This window comes from Ovis aries, chromosome X (genome assembly GCF_016772045.2).
Source record: "Ovis aries strain OAR_USU_Benz2616 breed Rambouillet chromosome X, ARS-UI_Ramb_v3.0, whole genome shotgun sequence".
Taxonomy (NCBI): Eukaryota; Metazoa; Chordata; class Mammalia; order Artiodactyla; family Bovidae; genus Ovis; species Ovis aries.
Genome location: NC_056080.1, coordinates 128,105,156 through 128,122,464, shown reverse-complemented (window position 1 = coordinate 128,122,464; position 17,309 = coordinate 128,105,156). Strand labels below are relative to the sequence as shown.

At 36.8% G+C, this 17,309-nt stretch overlaps 1 protein-coding gene across 1 annotated transcript in view; it reads right to left on the bottom strand.

The window, feature by feature from the left end:
* The window catches only part of NUP62CL (nucleoporin 62 C-terminal like), a 107,621-nt gene that overhangs the window by 40,005 nt on the left and 50,307 nt on the right, over window positions 1–17,309 (bottom strand). The window contains exons 2-8 of the mRNA XM_012107591.4: window positions 13,807–13,910; window positions 12,173–12,271; window positions 6,287–6,443; window positions 4,213–4,363; window positions 3,906–3,955; window positions 3,639–3,770; window positions 451–562 (exon numbers count right to left, since the gene is read on the bottom strand). Coding sequence (XP_011962981.1) covers window positions 451–562; window positions 3,639–3,770; window positions 3,906–3,955; window positions 4,213–4,363; window positions 6,287–6,443; window positions 12,173–12,271; window positions 13,807–13,864 — 759 coding nt within the window. The 5' untranslated portion in view covers window positions 13,865–13,910. The remainder of the gene's footprint in view (window positions 1–450; window positions 563–3,638; window positions 3,771–3,905; window positions 3,956–4,212; window positions 4,364–6,286; window positions 6,444–12,172; window positions 12,272–13,806; window positions 13,911–17,309) is intronic.

Here is a 17,309-nt window from a genome sequence, read left to right as displayed (position 1 = left end):
ACTTTTGAAATATAACCTAATTATAAATTAAGGATTGCCTGGATATACCTACAAGACTCAAAACATGTATATGTATATATACACACATACACTCACAATTATATCACCATGTAGATGAATATGTAAAAGGACAAATAAACTAGCTAATGAGTAAGTGAATAGAAAAATTAGAATAGAGACATACTTATTGGAAGAACAGAGAGAAAACCCCTAAATTTTGGGAGATCAGTAATTTTTTTACTCTCCTGAAAATAATAAAAAAAAACCCTCACAACCTTTTTGTGCTCCTGAACATTTCCTGCTCCACTAACTACGCCCAAAACTTCGTACCTCTGGAGGCACGTAAGGAACACTACAGAGGACAGGAGAAGGTGACTAGGCAAAGGAACAAGAGAATGCTAACTTCATACTAAATTTTGGTTGTCTAAATAGATAAAGCAGTTAACACACCGGGTCAGTAGAGTCAGCAGGACTTTCAAATATATTCAGGTACTCAGTGATGTCCTTGAGATCTTGGGTCATTTGTTTCATCTGAGCATCTACATTTTCTGCTAACTTGTAACTGAAAAGGAAGGTAAAATAAAGGGATTAACAAAAAAATGTTTTCTCCACTATGCACTGTTACTGACATACAAAGAATGATACTGCCAATTGAATCTGCCCTCATTCCCCTACCTTCTCACTGTGTCTCAGTTATGACTAACAGCACATTGTTATGGATGTAGCATTCACGACCATATTCTAAAAAGACTACATAGATGAAGGCTTTTATGCACATTGCCACTTTTATAGTCACCCATTACCTCACCTATTAGATATCAGAATAAATCCATAGGTTACTTAGTTTTATGAGAAGTTATTTTGGTGTTTAGTGATTTTAAGAAATGCTGAGATGTCTGCAACAAGTTTGAATACATACATTTTCAAAGTAAAATCTCATACAAATATACTCCATCATTCAAGAAAAGATATTTTAAGAAATGAGATTCATAACAATCAAAGTCAGAAAAATCTGTTGAGTTCACAACAAATCGATTAGTTGGCTAAATTCTAAAGATTTCCACCCCAAGTATTTGTGCATGTACAAACACACAGTTAACCTAGTCAATGAAAATGTTTATGAGATTTAAAGTGAGCAGAGGATTTTTCAATGTCTATCAGTTTAGTTCAGTTCAGTTGCTCAGTCGTGTCCGACTCTTTGCGTCTCCATGGACTGCAGCACACCAGGCCTCCCTGTCCATCACCAACTCCCGGAGTTTACCCAAGCTCATGTCCATTGAGTCGGTGATGCCATCCAACCATCTCATCCTCTGTTGTCCCCTTCTCCTCCCACCCTCAATCTTTCCCAGCATTAGAGTCTTTTCAAATGAGTCAGTTCTTCCCATCAAGTGGCCAAAGTATAGGAGTTTCAGCTTCAGCATCAGTCCTTCCAATGAATATTTAGGACTGATTTCCTTTAGGATGGAATGGTTGGATCTCCTTGCAGTCCAAGGAACTCCCAATAGTCTTCTCCAACACCAAGGTTCAAAAGCATCAATTCTTCAGCACTCAGCTTTCTTTATAGTCTATCTCTCACATCCATACATGACTACTGGAAAAACCATAGTCTGGACTAGACGGACATTTGTCTATAAAAACTAAATAATTCAGTTAGATTTACTTGTAACTACTGCCTTTCTGTCCCAAAGTACTTATACATAATTGGCTGCCTAGATTGTTTAAGATTCTAGTAAAGATTCCAATGTAATATAAATCTGACTACCTAAAAACAATCAGAAAGAATATGCAGGTCAGAAAGCAACAGTTAGAACTAGACATGGAACAACAGACTAGTTCCAAATAGGAAAAGGAGTACGTCAAGGCTGTATATTCTCATCCTGCTTATTTAACTTATATGCACAGTACATCATGAAAAACACTGGGATGGGGAAGCACAGACTGGAATCAAGATTGCTGAGAGAAATATCAATAACCTCAGATATGCAGATGACACCACCCTTATGAAAGCAAAGAAGAACTAAAGAGCCTCTTGATGAAAGTGAAAGAGGAGAGTGAGAAAGTTGGCTTAAAGCTCAACATTCAGAAAACTAAGATCATGGCATCTGGTCCCATCACTTCATGGCAAATAGATGGGGAAACAGTGGAAACAGTGTCAGACTTTATTTTTTGGGGCTCCAAAATCACTGCAGGCATGAAATTAAAAGATGCTTACTCCTTGAAAGGAAAGTTATAACCAAGCTAGATAGCATATTAAAAAGCAGAGAGATTATTTTGCCAACAAACGTCCGTCTAGTCAAGGCTATGGTTTTTCCAGTGGTCATGTATAGATGTGAGAGATGGACTGTGAAGAAAGCTGAGCGCTGAAGAATTGATGCTTTGAACTGTGGTGTTGAAGACTCTTGAGAGTCCCTTGGACTGCAAGGAGATCCAAACAGTCCATTCTAAAGGAGATCAGTCCTAGGTGTTCACTGGGAGGAATGATGCTGAAGCTTAAACTCCAATACTTTGGTCATCTGATGTGAAGAACCGACTCATTGGAAAAGACCCTGATGCTGGGAGGGATTGGGGGCAGGAGGAGAAGGGGATGACAGAGGATGAGATGGCTGGATGGCATCACCAACTCGATGGACATGAGTTTGAGTGAACTCCGGGAGTTGGTGATGGACAGGGAGGCCTGGCGTGCTGTGATTCATGGGGTCGCAAAGAGTTGGACATGACTCAGCGACTGAACTGAACTGAACTGAATGTTTCTTCAACCTACAGGTAGGCTCACATGGCTGAAAATGTAACTCTTTCCAAGAAAATGATAGAATGCATAGGATAATCAGTGAAATGAAACGAAAGATTCACAAAGGCTGAAATACAATAGAAGAAACAGAGAGCTAGAGTTCATACAGATTAGCTGTACTTACCACATTTAATACATCTACAAAAAGTTAACTTGCAAGGTTTTAAAAAATAAGCTCAGTCTTAACTCACTAATAAGCCATTCATAAAATCAACCAGATTTAGTTTATGTAGCACATTCATACATGTTCTTCTAATAAAATTTTTTAATTTGGCCTGATTAATCTCAGTTCTAAAGAAATAATGTTACTGTGGGAATATTGGCAATATATTGACCAAAGGTAAAGACCAAATCACACACAAATAAAATAAAATAAAATCTAAGACATCGACAAAACCATTCAATGTTTAAAAGCCACACAGTCTGCCCCTAGATTAATAAATTTCCTTTAAAATAAGAAATGGATTTATCACTGAAGCAATTGCATGAACATTAGGTTTAAAAGAGTCAGTATAAATAGGAGGTCATAAATATTCCATAATATCATGATACCACACACATAAAATTTGTATTTCTAATTTAAGAACAAACTTGACAAATATAAAAACTTTACAGTGGTCATGTCTAACCCTGAGATTAATAACAGTTTACAAAATGTTACAAAACAAAACTGACTACTTCATTTTCAAGCATCCTGAAAACATAAATAGCAGTCAAATAAGTTGATAAATGGCAACTACCAGAACTTGCACTTTTCTCCCAATTTTTATTCCCTGCCTTCAAAATCATTTTTATCTTTGTTTAGTAGCTAAGACCTGCTCTATTCCTCAATCTTTATTTAGTTACTTACGTCTTCTCATGCTCATCTATATACTGTGGATAAACAGACACACTATGGTCCTTTAGAGACTCCTCCAACGGGATCAAGAGATCTTCCAGTTCCTTTTGTTGTGATAAGATAAAATCCAATTCTTGTTCCAGCCTGAAAAGTCAATATAAGGGCTGATGAAAGGAATCTGGAGTGACAAAATAAATGTCAATAAACTATAACAAGGAAAAACAACTAGACAAAGAAATAGATCTTTAATCTTCCAACCTAGGGAAGCTAAGGTTCTACCTTTTCTGATCCAGTTTCACTTTTTCTACTTCTCCATGTAAAGCAGTTATCTATAAAGGAAAATAAGAACATAATAGTATAAATATTTGAATTTATATTGTAACTGTAAGGCAATATTTATTTTGTAATATACACTTCAAGTATGAAAGAGTTCCTAACTCAGGGCACTTATTACCTAAGGAAAATATTTTTAAGTTTATCACTAATATTGAAAGGAAAAATTAACCATGAAACATGGGTCTATTTTCCTGTGTTCATCAGAAAATACTTGTACAATGCAGGTAAATTAATGAGAACATCTTCTTACCTTCTCACCATTCTCCATCAATGTATAGTCCCAAGCATTGACCACGGTGGCCTGGTGAAGAAAGTGTTTCTCTTGATCCTCTAACTCAAGGTTCCATTTGTTTACCAGACCATCCAGCTGACCATATGTCATCACAGGAGTTATGATTGCACTAAAAAGAAGGATACAATATGATTGGATGATCATACTTTCCAAAGTATGATCAGATTTTTAAAAGTATAACACAGAATAACTTAGAGAAAAAAATATCACATTTTACAGGCATTTCCCCGACCTGCTCCCTAACAAAACCACCAAAACTGGTAAAGATTATTTCAAAAACAACCATTCAAAGTCTCTGGAAGTTATCCTAAGGAAATACAGCAAATGTAAAACTAAATCTTTCAGAAAAAAATTAGGAGAAAATCTTTGGAATCTAGGCAAAGAGTTCTTAAACTTGACACTAAAAGCACAACTCATTAAAGGAAAAATTGATAAATCAGACCTTGTCAATTAAGTTTTATTTGGTGAAACACTCTTTAAAAGATGAAAAGATAAATTACAGAGTTAGAAAAACTGTTCATAAACCACATATCTGACAAAGGGCAGGTATCTAGAATACATAAAATTCTCAAAACTCAGTAAATAAAAATTCAAGTAGAAATGGACAAAAGGTATGAACAGACACTTCATCAGAGAGAATATGCAGATGGGAAATAAACATATGAAAAGATGTCCAACATCATTAGTCATCAGGGGAATGCATATTAAAACTACTATGAGCTGGAGAAGACTCTTGAGAGTCCCTTGGACTGCAGAGATCAAACAAGTCAATCCTAAAGAAAATCAACCTTGAATATTCATTGGAAGGACTGATACTGGAAGCTGAAGCTCCAATGCTTTGGCCATCTGATGCAGAGTTGACTACTGGAAAAGACCCCGATGCTGGTAAAGATTGAGGGTAGGAGAAGAAGAGGGCAACAGAGGATAAGACGGCTGGATGGCATCACCAACTCAATGGACATGAGTTTGAGCAAACTCTGGGAAAGAGTGAAAGACAGGGTAACCTGGCATGCTGCAGTCCATAGGGTGGCAAAGAGTCAGACACAACTGAGCAACTGAACAACAAAAATGAAAAAAAAAAAGTGACAACACCAAATCCTGGTGAGAATATGGACAAGCTGGATCTCTTATACATTGTTGTTGGAGAGGTAAAATGGCACAGCCACTCTGGAAAAGATTTATAGCAATTTCCTTAAAAACTAAACTTGCAACTGCCATACCACCCAGTAACTGTACAGATTGGCTGTACAGAGAAATGAGACTTAGGTTCACCAAAAGTGTTAGTTGTTTGGTCATGTCCGACTCTTTGCAACCCCATGGACCATAGCCCCAAAGGATCCCCTGTCCATGGAATTCTCCAGGCAAGAATACCGGAATGGGTAGTCATTCCTTTCTTCAGGGGATCTTCCCGATCCAGGGATTGAACCTGGGTCTCCTGCATTGCAGGAAGATTCTTTACCATCGGAGCTACCAGGGAAGCCCAGGTTCACCAAAATCCTGTACACAAATGTTCATAGCAGTTTTATTCATAATAGCCCCAAACTGGAAACAAATTATTTCCAAACTGGCATAAATTATAAAAATTCAGGCTCTAGAGCTCAACTGCCTGAATTTTAATCCTGGCTCAACCATTACTAAGTATATGGCCAGAGGCAGATTATAAAATCCTAATGTGCTCTAGTTTCCTCATCTATAAAGTGAGAACAAAATAGTACCTAACTCATAAAGTTATTGTCAGGGTTAAATGATATGATGTGTGTGTAAAGCACTGCCATATTGCTCAACATATAGTAATCACATAATAAATATTACCTATTATTCAGAACAGTAATAATTATATTATAGTGATATTCAGAAGACAAAAGTATCCTTTTAGTTGTTCAACTTCTAAGAAACAGAAAGCCTTTCTCTAACTGCTCCTTGACTCTGAGTCGTTTACCTAACTTTCAAACACTATTCTGATATACAAGCAAACTGTCTTGTGTATGACAAGTAAAATGAAACTGATACAAATTTTCAAATGAATACTTACTTAACAGTCGGAGTAAAAGGTATAGATGTAATGCTGACTGGAACAGTGTTATTAATCCCAAATGATGTCAGTGGTTTTAGATTCAAGGTAAAGCTACTAGTGGTGGTAGTAGTGGTAGTGGTGGTAACAGTGGTGGTAGTGGTGGTTGATGCTGTAGCTGGAAAATAAAGTGTATAATGTTAATAAGTAAGAAATTTTAAAACTCAGCACTTGATCATTCAGGATAAAAAAACCCATAGAAGTGCTTTTTAATGTGAATTTGAATTCAAAGTTGTAATGGGTTTTAACTCAACATTGTTATATGGCAGGCCAGTTACCTGGATTAACCTTCCTGCTAAAAACTGAAAATCTTGGATAAATATGTAGAAAAATAAAATTTATAACCTAACCAGACCTATAACCATTAAAGAAATTGAATCAATCCTCTAAACTCTTCCATAAAGAAAACTCCAGACCCAGATAACCTCACTGGTTCAGTTCAGTTCAGTCGTTCAGTTGTGTCCGACTCTTTGCGACCCCATGAATCGCAGCATGCCAGGCTTCCCTGTCCATCACCAACTACCGGAGTTCACTCAAACTCATGTCCATCGCGTCGGTGATGCCATCCAGCCATCTCATCCTCTGTCTTCTCCTTCTCCTCTTGTCCCCAATCCTTCCCAGCATCAGGGTCTTTTCCAATGAGTCAATTCTTCGCATGAGGTGGCCAAAGTACTGGAGTTTCAGCTTTAGCATCATTCCTTCCAAAGAAATCCCAGGGCTGATCTCTTTCAGAATGGATTGGTTGGATCTCCTTGAGGTCCAAGGGACTCTCAAAAGTCTTCTCCAACACCACAGTCCAAAAGCATCAATTCTTTGGCGCTCAGCTTTCTTCACAGTCCAACTCTCACATCCAACCTCACTGGTAAGTTCTGCTAAACTTTGAAGAAAAGAATAATTGTAATCTTACACAAAATCTCTGTACATCTCTAACCTTGCATACTTACTTGAATATATCTGTGTAATTAATCCTAGAAATGAAATTGCTAGACCAAAGGGTCAGCATGCTCTAAATTATAATTATTTCTTTCCAAATTCCCCTGTCAAAAAGATATTGCCAATTTGCATTCCTATCAGTAGGGAAGACTGCTGCTTCTCTACACCATAGCTCATAGTTGGCATACATCTTAGCCAGTATTATAGTTAAAAGCCACACTTTTTTGTGCATTGTTAAGTGCTCATTGTGTAAGAAAGAACCAAAACTGCCATAAAAATTCAGAAAACCAAGAGAGAACTATAGGTAGAAGAGAAGTGGGCAATAAACATGGGGAAGGATAGAGTTACTAAAACTCTATCCTTTGATCCTAGTTCACAAGGGTGGGCATCTACGTTACTGGCAGCCTATGAGAGGGTCTGGCACAAAAAGCTCTAGCCAAACAGGGATAAAAGATGGGTCAGAATCTCATTTTCAAAAATTTAGAACTCTGGAAAGAATCAGATGGCAGGTAAAAATACGGAAGTATTTCCAGAAATATGGAAAGCATCAGACTCTAAGCAGAAATTTGGAAACATTTTCAAACATGTAGAAATAATCAGACAATAGACAGAGGGGAGCTGAAAGGACTGACAGAGGGAAAACATGAAGTAAAATTAAAGAGTCATGAACAAGTCAAAATTAAAAATAAGCTAAAACAGTAAGGCAGAAAAAGGGGTAAAGAAACCAAAAAGAAGTTAAAAAAATATTTTAAAAAAGACAAAAGGAGAATGGCTAAATTATGTTTCAATTCAGTTTAGTTGCTCAGTTGTGTCCGACTCTCTGTGACCCCATGAATCGCAGCACGCCAGGCCTCCCTGTCCATCACCATCTCCCAGAGTTCACTCAGATTCACTTCCATCGAGTCAGTGATGCCATCCAGCCATCTCATCCTCTGTCATCTCCTTTTCCCTCTGCCCCCAATCCCTCCCAGGATCAGAGTCTTTTCCAATGAGGCAACTCTTCACATGAGGTAGCCAAAGTACTGGAGTTTCAGCTTCACCATCATTCCTTCCAAAGAACACCCAGGGCTGATCTCCTTTAGAAAGGACTGGTTGGATCTCCTTGCAGTCCAAGGGACTCTCAAGAGTCTTCTCCAACACCACAGTTCAAAAGCATCAATTCTTCAGCACTCAGCCTTCTTCACAGTCCAACTCTCACATCCATACATGACTACTGGAAAAACCATAGCCTTGACTAGACGGACCTTAGTCGGCAAAGTAATGTCTCTGCTTTTGAATATACTATCTAGGTTGGTCATAACTTTTCTTCCAAGGAGTAAAGTCTTTTAATTTCATGGCTGCAGTCACCATCTGCAGTGATTTTGGAGCCCCAAAAAATAAAGTCTGACACTGTTTCTACTGTTTCCCCATCTATTTCCCATGAAGTGATGGGACTGGATGCCATGATCTTAGTTTTCTGAATGTGAGCTTTAAGACAACTTTTTCACTCTCCTCTTTCACCTTCATCAAGAGGCCCCTTAGTTCCTCTTCACTTTCTGCCATAAGGGTGGTGTCATTTGCATATCTGAGGTTATTGATATTTCTCCCGGCAATCTTGATTCCAGCTTGTGTTTCTTCCAGTCCAGCGTTTCTCATGATGTACTCTGCATGTAAGTTAAATAAGCACGGTGACAATATACAGCCTTGACGTATTTCTCAAGAGGCAGGTTAGGTGGTCTGGTACTCCCATCTCTTTCAGAATTTTCCACAGTTTATTGTGATCCACACAGTCAAAGGCTTTGGCATAGTCAATAAAACAGAAATGCAACATTAAATTCAGGAGGTCCCTAAAGCTGACTTTAAAACAACTTCTAAATCCCAATTTCCTTAAAGTTCATCGCCATGATAATATGTGTATTAGCTTTCCACAAGATTTCATTTCCTTTTTGGCCACAAGGATCCTTACAACAATTCCCCCATTCTTTGTGTTAGAAAGTAGAATGGGCAAGAGAAGATCATACCCAAATACCAAAGATCCCTGGGGTCATCATCACTTAAAACACTGCAGAGATTACAGACTAGATTCCACGTAGCATTCTTTACTGACACATGTCATCACATTCTTCATCTAAGAATAAAAAATCTGATCTGAAAAGAATTCCTTCCTCAGAAATGCTGAAAATTAATGACAAGACTGCTCCCTTTACTGATTAATCATTCTAACATTGTGTAATTACTACATTCAAGACAGAAAAACAGATAAACCATTAAGAAAAACACAAGTCTTTCTTGTAAAGGAGTTTATCTTCACCCAAAGAAGTTTTTTTTTTTTTTTTAAGTCAGCATTTCCTGACATGGACAGATGTCCAAAGATAATATATACTTAAGAAAATGGCAAATTCTAAGATTAAGTGTGTGTATCCCACTAAAAAAAACACACATTTAATGTGTGTTTGTATGTGTTTGGAAAAAAGACTGTTAAGGAAAGAACCATACTGTTCCCTCTAGAGGGTGTGATATATGTATGTATGCATGTGTGCATGGTTTCTGTAATACTTAGAAAAGCAACTACCATCACTACCACTAAACAAAGAAATTAACATAAATCAATGCCTCTCCAAAGATGCTGTGTGATACCTTCAGGAAAATTAATACCTGTCAGTCTAAACACAAAGGAATCAAATCATAAAAAATAGTATGATAATTTTAAACTTTTTTTATAAAGTCATAAAAAATGGCATGATTATTTTAAACTTTTTTATATAGTATTTTATTCCTTATTTTTATGGTATTTTTAAAAGGTATAAATTAGCTCTGTCATAGTAGACAATATTAAATAACAATAATATTTCAACTAATTCCAAAAGAAGCAATAGTTTTGAGAACAAAGGTTCTATCACAGTCTGATTTTACAAGTTACAACTCTGGTCAAAACTAAATACAAGTCAACTCCATGTTATCTGTGTACTAAAGGGAAAGCACTGTTCTATAAATAATAGAAAATAATTACATAAAAAATTTGGATTTGCATTTAAATAAATCTTATTCTGATAATCTTAAAAATCAATAAATAAAAAAGTGAGTGCTCAATGTGCTATGCTCAGTGTGCTCAGTAGTGTCTAACTCTTTGACATCCCATGGATTGTAATCCACCAGGCTCCCCTGTCCATGGTATCCTCCAGGCAAGAATACTGAAGTGGGTTGCCATTTCCTCCTCCAGGAGATCTTCCTGACCCAGGGATTGAACCACGTCTCCTGCATTTCCTGCACTGGCAGCTGGATTCTTTACCACTGCCCACCTGGGAAGCCTAAAATAGTGAGACCATCCTTTAAAAGACCCTACAATTAAATTTTCCTATCCTGTCTGATCAACAACTATGTATCTTATTCCATGCTAGGAATGGACAGCATTAGACTCATTTCTTAAGACTCACTTTAGATTCACTTCCTTAAGACTCATGCAAAAGATGAGACTGACAACAAACAAGCTTCTCTTAAAACTTGCTGATTATATCTAGGACAGAAAACAATCCCAAATGGTGATAGATTTACAGACACAGATATCTGAGAGCTGCCCTACAGGGCTAATCTGTGAGATGAATCTGAGCAAGTAAATATACTTGGGGAGAAAGAAAGGTGAGTAGGGGAAAAAAAACAACTCTGGGCTGGGTGTACTGAGTTGAAACATATCTGATGGAAGGTGGGCTAAGTACACAAGGCAATGGTAGATACATGGGCTTGTAGCAGAGGTGCCAGTATGCAGGAAGGAATTTGAAGACTTAGGTGGGGGTGAGGTATGGCAGAGTCACCAAAGAGCTTGCAAATTCATACTTCACTGACTCAACCCAGTATTGAAAGAATCAAATTTTGTTCAGCATTTTATATGGGAAACTATGTTACATTTTTTTTTTGCAAATAGAGTAACTTAAAAAGTTCTCAAGCCATACCCTTCATAATGCTCATAGGATGGCCGGTTAGCCAAATACACAGCAGAAACTCAGTTAAGTGTTGGTCATGCAAAAGATGGTGCACATCTCCATTTACGAATAATTACTTTAAACTTCAGAGGGGCTGACTTTTAGCTTACGACAGGTTTGAAGAAAGATTCATTTCAGCCCTAAGTAAACTTTTTAAAGTGAAAACAAACAACACTTCCCTACAGTGGAGTCTAACTTAAATGGTAGGTTTAAGTAGTAACTGATCTCTAACCACCCAGCTCACAATAGGTAAGTCAGTGGATAACTATAGGTAATAGGCAATGGATAACTAAGGGCTTCCCTGGTGACTCAGGTGGTAAAGAATCTGCCTGCAATGCAGGAGACCTGTGTTTGATTCCTGGGTTGGGAAGATCCCCTGGAGGAGCAAATGGCTACCCACTTAAGTATTCCTACCTGGAGAATTCCATGGACAGAAGAGCCTGGTGGGCTACAGTCCTTGGGGTTGCAAAGAGAAGGACACGACTGAACAACTAACACTTTCACTAATGGATAACTAAGTTTTCTTTAATTTACAACCTAACTAGTACCTAACTGGCAGAAATAAATTTAGGATACATCTACAGAAACTCTTGTAATTAACTTGAGGAGAGGATCAACACAGGTCAAATCTTAGATTAATTTTTAGAGACTAAAACTAGGAATCCCAATATATTGGGTCACTTTAAACAGTATGATCAATAATAAAAATGTTTAAGCTTCAAAGTTGACAAGAGTTTGATAGCAGCTCTGATTGTAGTCATCTAAAAGAAGTAATATCATTGGTTATCAACTATCTCCTTCCACTCTTCGACAATTCTCAACATTGATGTACCTTTTGGATACTCTGATGAGATGATCAAAACCAACTGAATCCTAGAAACTAAGGAATACAACCTACTTACTGTTGTTACATTTCCAATGAGCATCCAAATACATCCCAATAATTGTAAAGTCTTACTAGATGCAACAGCAGCTGCTCCATATGCTCCAGAGAAACTTAATCCAAATCCCAAAGATGTATCACCAAACATTCCAGCTGAAGTTACTGGGGCACCAACTGTAGAGAATAACATAATACTACCTATTACCCTTTTAATCAAAAATAGTGAATGAAGAATTTATATAGAGTATTTTTCATCTGAGGAGTCCTTTAGTAACTTTGGCTAAACTTAAAAAATCTATAGTCAACCCATTTATATGAAAAGTGCAGAAAAGGCATAGACAGAGACAAAAAATAGATCAGTAGTTGTCCGGGGCTGAGAGAGCTTACTGGGATGATACAAATGTTCTAAAACTGGATTATTGTGATAGTTATACAATTCAGTAAATTTATTAAAAATCACTGAAATACACACTTAAAATAATTTTATGACATGTAGACTATACCTCCTCATTAAAGTTAATTTAAAAAAAATACTATGGTTAAGATTTCTTTTAATTTTGTAGGCAAGGACATTAAGGACAGAAAAGGAAAAAAAACCTATCAAAGGTCAGAAGTCAAGACTTTGAAAATGGAATTCATTCAATAATTCTAACTCCCAACCTCAGATAGTGTCATATTCACAACATCTATTATACTTGAGAAAGATATTATATATCAAGAGGTTTCCAGAATCTCAGTCATGTCTCAAGATTAAAATCATGCCTACTTAGAAGAAAATACAACTCAAGTGGTAACCTGCAATTTCAACCAATGTTCACCTATGCCAACTGCACAAGATGATGGGGATGGCAAGCCACCATTTTTCATGCTGAACTAGGTATTAGGAATTCCTGGCAAGTTTTATTACCAGAAATGGTGACAATTTTGCTATAACAGAGCTTTGGGAGGACCGTATTCCTGCTAGGATTATAGTAACAAAGTCTAATGGTTAATATCATGGCACTGTGTAGATGCCTCCAAAGCACCAGCAGTTTATGTGGACCTATAAAAAATAATTACCTAAGATATATACAGAATTCAATATTCTCAACATTTGTTATTACTCTACTAATGGAAGATGTGTAGCAAAGAAGTTGGGTTATGAGATAATTAATGTCCCACTTCTTAGCTCAAAGCATCCAGGTGTTCATCTTTAAGAGGAGAGAATAGGAGACATCTCACAGTGTCATAAAAGTACAAAACTACAGCTGATCCTTTTGTCATGTAACACTTCTTATAGGTAAAATGTAAGGATCACAAACCTGGTCTATATAGAAGAAGAAAATACAGCAAGGCTCCAACATTTGTTTCCCATTTTATCTGATTCACAAGGATAATAAGACTTCTACCATTCAGACATACTTGGCAAAACTCCCACTCTTCCTATTCCCATTATCTTCAAGAAATTGTTTCAAAACATTACAATGTTAATGAATTATATGCTTAAAATCATCATGTTAAGCTGTAATAATCATGTTAATATAAAATTCACAATGGAAGCCATGACAATTAGGTTCTTAAGCAAAGCTACTACTGATATCAGCAACTACAGATGGGGTCGAGCATAATGATAACTTATGAGGTGTCGGAGATCCATAGCTTATACTGGCAAATTGAGTTAAATGGCCTAATACAAAATAATAGTATTTTCTTTGCAACTAGTAACTTACACGAGGGCCCAGTAGCAGCAGTGCAGGTAGAAGAATCTGAAAACGGGATAAATAGCATGGTGTTTGAACTAGCAGTGGCAGCAAAAGTAGATGCTGGAGTAACCCTAAATTAAAGTAACAAGCAAAAAGAAAAAGTCAAAATCATTTTTAACAAGTAACACCACTATAACAAACTTTACTTATACAGAAAAGTAACAACAAAGCAAGGAAAATTAATAAGTATGACATAGTAAAAGTGAAGTCGCTCAGTCGTGTCCGACTCTGCAACCCCATGGACTGTAGCCTACCAGGCTCCTCTGTCCATGGGATTTTCTAGGCAATAGTACTAGAGTGGATTGCCATTTCCTTCTCCAGTGGATCTTCCTGACCCAGGGATCGAACCCGGGTCTCCTGCATTGTAGACAGACACTTTACCGTCTCAGCCACCAGGGAAGTCCTGTCATGACATAGTAAAATCCTGATTCAAAAAACAGTTCAACAGTACTGCTTAGTATTGGCTTCCTGGTGACTCAGTGGTAAAGAATCTGTCTGCCAGTGCAGAAGATGTGAGTCCAATCCCTGGGTCAGGAAGATCCCTGGAAGAAGGAAATCACAACCCACTCTAGTATTCTTGCCTAGAGAATCCCACTGAGAGAAGCCTGGTGGGTTACATCCACGTGTGTGCTCAGTCACTCCGTTGTGTTCAACTCTTTGCAACCCCATGGACTGTAGCCCACCAGGCTCCTCTGTCCATGGGATTTCCCAGGCAAGAATACTTGGGCTTGGTGGCTCAGATGGTAAAGAATCTGCCTGCAATGCACGAGACCTGGGTTGGATCCCTGAGTTGGGAAAATTGTCCTGGAGAAGGAAATGGCAACCCATTCAGTATTCTTGTTTAGAAATCCCCATGGACAGAGAAGCCTGGTGGCTACAGTCCATGGGGTCACAAAGAGTCAGACACAACTGAGCGACTAACACTTTCACTTTCAAACACAGAAGGTTACATATTGTATGATTCTATTTATATGAAATGTCCAGGAAAGGAAAATCCATAGACAGAAAGTATAATAGTAGTTAGTTATCAGGAGCTGGGAGGAGAGGGTAATGAGGAGTGACTGCTAATGGTTACAGGGTTTCTTCTTGGGATGATGAGAATGTTCTTGAATTACATAGCAGTGATAGTTACACACTCTGTGAATACATTTTAAAAAAAACACTGAATTGTACATTTCAAAAGGGTGAATTTTAAAATATATGAATTATACCTTAATTATCTCATTATTTTAAAAATACATGATCATCTCAATAGAAGCAGAAAAAGCATTTGAGAAAATCCAACACATTTTCATGATGAAAACACTCAACAAACTAGAAAAAGAAGGGAGCTTCTTACATGTGATTAAGGATATTTATGAAAAACTTACAGCTAACATCATTCTTAACAGTGAAAGACAGAATACTTTTCCACTGCCACCAAAAACAAAACAAGGATGTCTGCTCTTACCACTTCAACAATACATAGGAAGTTTTTGCCACAACAATTAAGCAAGAAAACAAAGGCAAACAGATTGCAAAGAAGAAATAAAATTATCTCTATTAACAGATGATATGATCACAAATACATAACAACCTAAGTAATCCATAAAAAATCCGTTAGAACAATAAACAAGTTCTGCAGAGTTACAGGATACAAGATCAATATAAAAATAAATTACAATTCTATATACTATCAATGAACAATCCAAAAATGAAGTTAAGAGTATTTCATTTATGATTATTCAAACTGAATAAAATAGTTATGAACAACCCTAACAAAAGAAGTACAAGCCTTGTATCCAGAAAAACAAAAAATATTACTGAAAGAAAGACATCCTAAAAAAATGGAAAGATCTCATGTGCATAGATCAGAAAATTTTATATTGTTAAGATGGTGTGGTAGACAGAAAAATGGTCCCCCAAAGATGGTCACATCCCAATACCCAGAGACTGTGAACACATTACCTTTTTTGACAAAAGAGATTTTATAGATGAGGTAATGGTCAAATTAGTTAAGTAACGTGATATAGGGAGTTTATCCTGGATTATCCAGGTAAGCAAAACTAAGGACATGAATCCTTAAATGTAGAGATCCTTTCCAGGCTGTGGTCAGAAGAAGATGGTGACTAAACAAGAATGGTCATAAAGATGCAAAGTTGTTGGTACAAATGGCCACCTAACACTTGAAATCATACTTAATGTCATCAGTCATTAGGGACTTGTAACTCAAAACCACAATGAGATACTATGTCATAGCAACTAGAATGGCTAAGGGCTTCCCTTGTGGCTCAGCTGGTAAAGAATCCACCTGCAGTACAGGAGACCTAAGTTCAATACCTGGGTTGGGAAGATCCCCTGAAGAAGGGAAAGGCTACCCACTCCAGTATTCTGGCCTAGAGAATTCCATGAACTGTATAGTCCATGGGGTTGCATAGAGTCAGATACAACTGAGCAACTTTCACATCAAAAAATAAAAAACAGTGGCTAAAGTAAAAAAGATAATATCAAGTGTTGGCAAGGAGATGGAGAAATTGGAAATCTCATGCAATGTTGATAGGAATGTAAAACAGTGTAATCTCTTCAATAAAACTGCATGGCATTTTCTCAAAGTGTTCAACATAAAGTTACCATATGACCCAATAATTCCACTCCTAGGAACACAATCAAAAGATATGATAATATAGATCCACACTGAAATATGTATATGAATGTTCACAGAAGCATTATTCTTAACAAAAGATGAAAGAAATCAATCCAAATGAATATCAACTGATGAGACGATGAATAAAATGTGGTATATTAATACAATGGAATTTTATTTGGCCATAAAAAGGAAAATAAGTATTGATATATGCTAAAACATGGATGAGCCTTGAAAACATGCTCAGGCTAATCACAAAATACCATATATTGTATGATTCTATTTATATGAAATGCCCAAAACAGAGCAGTCTAGAGAGACAGAAAGCAGATTTGTGGTTGCCAGAACTGGGGTGAAGAAAGAATGGGCAGTGACTGCTAGTGTGCATGGTGTTTCTTCGGTGGATGATGAAGATGTAAAACAGACTTCAGTAATGACTGCATAACTCTGTGAATATCCTAAAAACCAATCAACTGTGTGCTCTAAATGGGTAAATTATGTGGTATGTGAATTATACAATAAGTCTGTGAGAAAAAATAATAAATAGAAGTCTGGAATAAAATTTCAGAAAACATTACTTGGCTGCTTGTTTGAAAATTTAAAATAAAAACTATAAAGGAAATAAAGTTTGAGAAATCAAGTACATAAAGACACAAATAAGATTAACTGCTTAACAGAAAACAGTTTATCTTTTCATCCTCACTATAGATCACTGCACAGGGCACAGGATACTAAGTGCTCAATAAATATCTATGCTGAACTGAACCAACCATTTTCAGACTTCAATACATAATTACAGATATTCTTCTTCCTTTTCAAAGGGAAAAAATGTTTTAATAAGTAACTT